General features: G+C 40.7%; 1 protein-coding gene across 1 annotated transcript; it reads left to right on the top strand.

Annotated features, from left to right (window-relative positions):
* Nucleotides 1-8,812, top strand: LOC134612290 (manganese-dependent ADP-ribose/CDP-alcohol diphosphatase-like). The gene is made up of 5 exons (XM_063456629.1): nucleotides 1-110; nucleotides 4,279-4,906; nucleotides 5,558-5,570; nucleotides 6,270-6,386; nucleotides 7,044-8,812. Exons 1-5 carry the CDS (start codon nucleotides 55-57, stop codon nucleotides 7,409-7,411), a joined length of 1,182 nt encoding a protein of 393 aa, XP_063312699.1. The 5' UTR covers nucleotides 1-54; the 3' UTR covers nucleotides 7,412-8,812.

Raw genomic sequence — 8,812 nt, 5'->3', positions numbered from 1 at the left:
TGCATCATTGAGAAGAGAGTTGTGAAACCTGTCTGTGCTTCAGGTGTGTATTGTATGACAAGTGTACAGACAGGAAACACAAGCAAGGTCTTATCAAGTAAGAGACCCAGGTAAGTTATAATGTGCAAGGTTAGGGGTGGGGTATCAGGAAATGTAGCTGATAAAATGTACAACTACCAGTATCCTTAGCCATCACGTGCCTCTGTGTGCTATATATCCCACACCGTGATTTACTAACGTGTGAATTGTCAGGAATTCAAAGTGAATTTCATAGTTAGGACAAGCAACTGGTCTGAAAACACAACTCACTTGGGAAACTTTTCCAGCAGAGGAGCAGGACTAACCATAGGGGGACCCTAGGCGGCTGCTTAGGGCCCAGGGACTAGACAAGGAGCCCCAGGAACCATGAATTTGTGTGGCCCCATTTACTATCCCTATGTGAAGAATGATGGAGGGATCCCAAATTGGAAACCTAACTTTGGCCCCGTGGGATCTTAACCCTTATCTGTTTACCAGTTTTGCTATCTTGCCTTAAAAGTTTCAATTCAATTTTGAATTGCCAACAAATCCCATTTTTAATAACGGTTAAAGCATCCTGACCTCGGAATGGGTATTAGGTAGGAAAAGTCCCCAAAGGGGACATCTCCAGGCAGCGAAGGCATGATAATTAAATCTTAAATCTGGACTAAAAAAAATCTAATGTCTGTACTCTGCATTATTGCCTGGGTAGTAAGTACAATTAAGGAGCAATGATGGCTTTCTTGAGCAATGACCCACTATGTGATTAAAGAGAATAGTAAATAGATCTGTTTAGATTAAGTTATTATAGGCGGCGGGACATGGCTTTAAATTAGCGCAAACCACAATGTGTCCGCGCAATAGGACACTGGGGGAAAAATCCAACTAGTTTTGGTTAATTGCAAGATGTTATAGTTAGCCCTTCACTAGCTGTACTGCCGGATACACCCCTCCTAGCATTGTCCAATAAATGCTAGAGCCCCCCACTATGAGTACTGCGCCTTAGTACTGCAGATGCTTGTAACGCAGGTTTCCCATAATTCTGAAATAGGTTCTAATACAGTGCTTGCGCAATATAATATTACCAAGGGGCAATTGGTACCAAAAGTTTCTAAAAATCCAAGCGATGTTTAAAGTGGATCAATTAATATGTGCTTTCCTTTTGGTTTACACACTGATTGTCAAAGATGTACGTCATTGCTCCAGAATTGCTCATTTTTAACATCACCCATTTTTTTAAAAAAACACAGTTGACTTGTCATGGTATTGGTATGACATGGGGTGTGTAACATGTAGACACAACTTCATTTATCGACAGTAGGAAGTTACAGTAACATAAATCCTTCGCCTTTGTGGACGATCGTATCACTCCTGTGCAGCATTGTTAGACGGGAAAACCCCAGCAGAGGTAGGGGCAGGTAAGAGTTACGTGCGGGAAGTGGATTGTGGGTATTTTTATTATAAAACATTCTGTATTTTTTCCTCTCTTAGTTTTTATATTGGATATGGTTTTGCTTAGTTTCGCTCACGTGTGATTAAAGGGACTCTCCAGTGCCAGGAAAACAATCCGTTTTCCTGGCACTGCAGGTCCCCTCTCCCTCCCACCTCCCACCCCCGGTTGCTGAAGGGGTGAAAAACCCTTCAGTCACTTACCAAAGGTAGCGACGATGTCCCTCGTCGCTGCTTCTTGGTCCGCCGCCGCTCCTCCCCTTCATCACGTCAGCCGGGGGAGACCTAATGCGTATGCAATGCTTTTCAATGCTTTCCTATGGGGATTTTAGCGACGCTGGAGGTTCTCACACAGCGCCAGGACGTCCAGCGACCTGTGCTATGGACCAGGAAGTGCCCTCTAGTGGCTGTCTGGTAGACAGCCACTAGAGGAGGAGTTAACCCTGCAAGGTAATTATTGCAGTTTATGAAAACTGCAATAATTACACTTGCAGGGTTAAGGGTAGTGGGAGTTGGCACCCAGACCCCTCCAATGGGCAGAAGTGGTCTGGGTGCCTGGAGTGTCCCTTTAATTCCTCTAGCAGCAATTGGTAAAGGAATTTACAAAATAAAATAAAAATATATATGAAAAAAAACAAAGCAACAATTTTATACAGTCAGCCTTTAGTGAATACAAACATACAAATACAAATCAATACTAACTGTCCTCCTTAGCTCTAATAAGGCATTCTTTAACAGAAAATAATTAAATAAAAATAAAAACTAGTTTAGTCATCAAAGCCCTTGAAATTGTCATATACTGCACCATAAAATTGGCTTCTAATATACTTAAAGGAACACTATAGGGTCAGGAACACAAACGTATTCCTGACCCTGTAGTGTTAAAATCAGTATTTAGCCTCCCCCCCCCCCCACCCCCCTCTTACCTTTGTTATAGTCTGCTGGTGCTGGCTCTGCCCCTGATCTGTCTCTTTAGTTGACATAATCAGAAGTGATAATCTCAGCCAATCACAATGTTTTCCCATAAGAAAGTATTGAATTGGCAGAGATTGCCCAGGAGGCCGTAAGGGGACGGAGCCAAACACAGCCCTGGCCAGTCAGCATCTCCTCATAGATATGCACTAAATCAATGCATCTCTATGAGGAATGTTTAGAGTCTGCATGCAGAGGGTGGAGACACAGAATGTCAGTCACACTGTGCAGCACTGCCCCAGGAAGTACCTGTAGCAGTCATCTGAGGAGTGGCCAGTGGAGGTTTCCCTAGGCTCTAATGTAAACACTGCCTTTTCTCTGAATAGACAGTGTTTACTGCAAAAAGACGGCAGGGACCGACTATACTCACCAGAACAACTACATTAAGCTGTAGTTCTTCTGGTTACTATAGTGTCCCTTTAAGGAAATTATTTTAATCCTGTATTGGTGATGGAATAAGAAAAATCTGGGGGATTTTACAGAGAAGCATATTTCAAATGACAAACACAAAGGTTTCTATCACAGGGGTACAGAGCAATATTTTAGGATTTATTTACCAAAATGAGAATTAAAATGAAATAACCCTGTATATGTTTGTGGGGATCAGGAACAATTTTCTGTTGGCTACTTTTTAGAGATTTAATAATTAAAAGAGGAACTATGACTCCCATGATTTTTAATATTATGTTTACTTATCCCTATATTTAACAAATATATATTTGGGTAGTGTGAAAAAATTAAATAAAGAAATCTTTTTTTTTTTTTTTTACTTCTTTGTCCTACATCTCAGATCCCTATAATTATTCAGAAAAAAAATGGAAATTTGGGGCACACCAAGAACATGCATTTCTAAGCAGTTAAAGAAACAGCACACCCACAAAAACAAAAATAACGTTTTAAATTATACAAGGCTACTTAAATATCTTAGCAAACTAACTAACATTAAGGTAACTAAATCCCCATATTTATTTGCTAAGATAAGTGTTTTTAAGTAGCCTTATAAAATATAAAGCTGTGTTTTTGTTTTTGTGTGCGTGCTGTTCCTTTAACCGTATTGTCCCTATAATTACTGTTCTAAGCTCAGTCCGCATAGAGAAAGTATACAGAGGAGAAATGAAAATGTTTCTTTGCCTCCTCTTCATTTGCGATGTTTCTTCAGGCTTTGCCTTGTCTGAACTGGATTAATATGTACTAAATCTTGAATATTAATTTAAAATAAAATAGAGCAGCTTGTGAAAAATGTTAGTAAAAGTTTCACTATTTATCCACAAGTATAATACCCCTTTTTTTCAATAAAGTATACAATGTTAATATTATTACTAAAATGGGGGAGGCCAGAATATGTCCACTCTCCCCCTCTAACAAAATTATAGGAGAATAGAGGGGAGTTTTCACTTCCCCTCAGAGGGGAGTAACTACTTCCCACACCAACATAGTCTTACTCGAAGCAGCCAACACTCTTTACAAATAAATTAGAGAAAATCTAAGTAAGTTTATACGTGTTAATTAAATACTTTTCATGCTTTATTTTAGCTTGCATATTTGTAAAAGTGTTGTATGCTTTTTGTTTTTATTATAATTTTTTTTCAAAAATCAAATAATACATGTCCCTTTAAGATGTAAGTGTCTAAGTAGACATCTAAAGTAGACGTGGACAAATGGCAGATCCCAAAATGTTGTAATACTTCAACTTCCATTAAAGCATTATGGAAGTCGTAGTTCTTCAATAGCATTTGCCCAGCCCTGGTTAAAGCGTCCTCAACATGCTTCTTAACTAATGGGTTAAAACCGAACAGTAAAAAAAGCCTTGGAAATTCATAAAAATCTTCTTTTTTGCAGGATGGCAGAACAAATTAACATAGAGGAAGGCAAAGATGGAACCCAACAGCCATATTTTACTTTTGGGGTTATAGCAGATATCCAATATGCCGATCGGCCAGATGGAATCAGTGGATGGAGGACAATGAGGTTCTATCGACAAAGTCTCCTACATCTCCGGCAAGCCATAGATGAGTGGAAAACAGAAGATATTCCATTACAGTTCGTGCTTCAGCTTGGAGATATCATTGATGCATGCAACGCGTGTCTATGTCAATCTACAAATGCACTCCAGGTTGTTCTGAAAGAAATTAAAAATATCGATGTTCCTTTCCATCACATATGGGGAAACCACGAGCTCCTCAACTTTGATCGTATTTTTTTAGCGGATTCACCGCTAAACACCATGTTTATGGCTGATGAACAAAAACCAGGAATGGGCGCATGTATATCAAACAGTACAGACTGCTTTAATTACTACGCGTACCATTTCAGCCCATTTCCTAATTTTCGTTTTATTCTAGTGGACAGCTATGATTTGAGTGTCCATGGCAGAGATTCTTCTAATCCTAAATACCTAGAATCATCAGACTACCTTCATGGAAATTACCAAAGCAACGAATCTGAAGGCAACCAAGGCAAGTGCAGTGTTAACCCCACCTAATCTGATTACTGTCATGCTGGTGATTAAAGGGACAATTTAGACCACTAAATCATCTTAGCTTGCTGTAGTGCTTTATGTGTGAAGAGTGCGTACTTTGATTTCATTTTACAAAAAGTACAGATTCCAAGAGAAATTGGCGCTTTTAAAAATTTACCACGTTACACACCCTGGCTGTCAAACAGACACCTGACCCTGTTACTTCCTGGTTTGTTTAGCTCAGTGAAGCTAAACTCAACAGGCAGCAATTGCCCAGAGTACCTGCCTTGCCAAGACTTCTCATTGAGCTGCATTGGGAAGTCTGTGATTGGACAGCCACAGAAAGTCTGGGCGGGGTTAGAAGGGGAGGGCTTGCAAAGGCAGCAGACTTTTGCAAACCCCAAAAATTGTATACAGGGGGTGTAAAAAAAAAATTTGTGGAAGCAATACAATTAAAATATAAGATCAAATATTGAATCAAACAAAAATACCCTTTTGTTCTCAAGTTGCCTTTGGTCACAGTAGGAGGCCTTGGCTTAAGAATTTACCTGGACTGGGTTTCCATTTTCCTGAGATGCTAGTAGTTCTTATCTGCTCTCAGACACACCATCCTTTTGCTCACTGCATCATGGGAAATGACTGACTTGCTCTACATGACAGACTGGTATACCAGGTTAATCTAAATAAATAATAAAAAAACAATATTTTGCTAAATATAAATCAAAACCTATTGCTATTATTCCGTTCACTATTCATGTTGGCTAAAAGAATTCCAAGTGACAGATTTTCTTTAATGATTACTTACGTAAAATTTGAAAATACCGTAATTTTGTAGTCACCACCCCTAGATGGGGATCCTTTAGTTATATAGGATAGTTAGGCAGTTGTAATGTAAGATATCCTTCATCACGATTACATAGTGTTAATTAAATGGAACCTCCGGGCACCATTACAACTTCATCGGAATAAAGTTGTTATGGTGCCTACAGGTCCCTGGCTTAGAGTTTAAAGTGACGTATTTTTCTAAATCCATTTTATGAACGGGGAGCTATCTATTGGCCCTCTGCCAATTTGCAGCGCCTCTGTCTAAGGCTTCCTGATTCAAGCCCAAGAGAAAAGCGGGAGGAGAGGGGCAGAGCCAGCCGGGGCTGGATTCAACACTTTGGGGTTAAAAGATTTGTGAAACCCCTGGAGGTAAGCTGGCGCCATGGACCCCTTGACACCATAACAACTTTCACAACATCAGAATTTTCACAATATCATATTTAAGTTGTTATGGTGCCCGAAAGGTTATTTTTAAGTCACAAAGCTTGTACCGTCTTTATGCTTGTTTATTTTTATCCTCCCTTGATTTGTTTTGTTTTGTAACCAGATTATTCGTTACCCCAGCTGAAGGAGTTTAATGGGGGATTTAGCTCGGAGCAGCTGTCCTGGTTACATAACGTCCTGACGTTTTCTGATGAACGCCGAGAAAGAGTGGTTATAGCTGGTAAGTTGTAGTCTTGAGACCCACCCAGTCTTTAAATCTGTCTGCCACTATCCAGGAAATACACCTAGAAAAGTGTGTTGTGTAATAATATTTTTCCAATTCCTGAAGTACCAGCCCTCCTCCCAACTTAGGCAGGGCCAGTATGGGGTATGCTAGACATGGGGAATTGTTCTTCCAAATAAATTTTCGATAATGTGACTGGAGTTCTATAAAAAAAACTCTGTGGTATCTTGACTGGCAGCTTTTGTTGCATATAGGACCCTGGGGAGTAGTGTAATTCTGTTGCGTTTATTTTCTCTATACAAAATAAGTGAGGTTTTTACTACTGTTAAAGATTTCGTGCTAGTTTAGTTAATAAAGGGAGAAAATTAACTGCATAGATTTGGCACGGTTGGTGTGCTGCCATATACCAAGGCATTCCATTCTCGAGGCATATTAAGTATCTTCCGATTTTGCATTATTTATCTGTAGATTGAAGAGCTGTCAATATAAACTAAATTCCAATAAAATTGACATCGTACTTTTAATGTTGAGAGATGTGTAACCTTATGTCTGACTCCCTAATGTATTCAATGTAAGTAGCCCTGGCTAAGCCTATGGGATAAGAAATGTAAAAGATGTATAAATAAAATATTCGTACCTTCTGTCTCCCTGCAGGTCACATCCCCATTCACCCAAAGACTACTTTGAAGACTTGCTTGGCATGGAATTACATAGAGATGCTCACACTGATCCACTCGCACCCCAGTGTAGTCTCTTATCTTGCAGGACATCACCACAATGGTGGATATCACAAGGACTCCCACGGTATATACCACGTAACAATGGAAGGAGTTATCGAATCACCTGCGGGCACCAATGCATTTGCAACAGTTTCCGTGTATGGGGACAGAATGGTTTTAAATGGGAGAGGCCGGGTTAAGAGCAGAGTTTTTCATTATCAGAAATGGCCATCGGGTAATTTTACCAAATCTCCTCTCTCACAGGAAACTGCAGAGAAGATTAGACAGGTGCAGGTGCAATAATCTTTTGCCACCCCATACACTCAGTCCATGGTGTGACAACACATAAACACCCATAAATTATATTCGGCCTATAGTACATACAGTACATATAAATATTATTATAATACACATAGAAATATACAAGCATAATACTCACCTATAATTTAAAGAAAAGCTTTAACATTAGGAATTCAAACATGGACTCCTAATGCAATAGCGAACTGTAGCGTTTAGTATTCCACCCCCTACCCCACCACGAATGCATGAAAATGTAGTTTCGCTCATCATCAATCTTCATAGGAAAGCATTGGGAGGCTAGTGTATATGTGTGACAAAATGCCACGCTGCGCCAATCAGCATCTCCTCTGAATCAATGTATCTCTATGGGAAGCATTTAGCGTCTTCATGTAGAGTTGAACGTCAGACTTGCAATCTTTGTAGGACTGAACCCAGGAAGTCCCTCTAGTGGCTGTCAGAGTAACAGTGATATCCCCCCCAAACACTTACTCGCATTCAGTGACCCACAACACACACAAGCTCACTGACCCTTACAAACAAAAAGACACACACACATTGCACTGTTCCATTAACTCTCTTGCCTACATCTCACAATCCGTTGACCATATGTGTGCACCATTGAGCTGTCTGCTTGGCTTTTGGTGGCAGTCTGTGGGTTCCAGGCATCTTGACTGTACCTGGTTGTTCTTGGCCCATCTCTCAACCTGTACTGTTCCAACTGTCCCATTTTTTGCTATGCTTCCGCCCACATGTCCCCATGCACAAGACATGGGTCGGAAACAAGCGAATGATATACCTCTGTGCTGTCGCATTGCCTGTTAGATATCCGGGTCTAGGAGGGTCCTAGTTGTATCTAACAGGCCAGACCTTGGGGATTGGGGTGGCTGCCAGGCAGAATTTGACAGTGTACCCACTGGCTGGCACTCAGTGCTGTAGCCCGTCATCTCCATCTAATCATGGTCCAGGCTGTAATATGTGTCAGCTCACTTGAGGAAGCTGGCCCTGACAAGCAGTACCCCACCTTCAGGTGCCCTCTCTTAATTGTGCCCGAGACGGCCCCATAACTCGCCTGAAGCAAGTTTCATCGAAGTTAACCTGAATTGTCTGTTTTGTTTAGCACTTACGTATGTTCTGTCGGTATTTGATCAAAAGAGCATGGCTGTGTGATTTAACACCCTCACAAAGCACCCCCTGTGTGCCCGCAGCCATAAATGTATAGGGCCCTGACAGATAACAATTAAGAGGTTTTGGGTCAAAAAGGGTAATGCACACAGTCATGTTAAGGGCCACCCAAGTATCAGAGATTAGTCATGTGGGCTGTCTTTTCTGGGGACAAAGGACAGGACACTGATATAACGGAATGCCGGCCCAGATGAGACTGAAATCCGCTTGGACAACATCGGA

The sequence above is a fragment of the Pelobates fuscus genome, chromosome 5 (assembly GCF_036172605.1).
Source record: "Pelobates fuscus isolate aPelFus1 chromosome 5, aPelFus1.pri, whole genome shotgun sequence".
In the NCBI taxonomy this organism is placed as follows: domain Eukaryota; kingdom Metazoa; phylum Chordata; class Amphibia; order Anura; family Pelobatidae; genus Pelobates; species Pelobates fuscus.
This window is presented reverse-complemented; position numbering and strand designations above follow the sequence as displayed.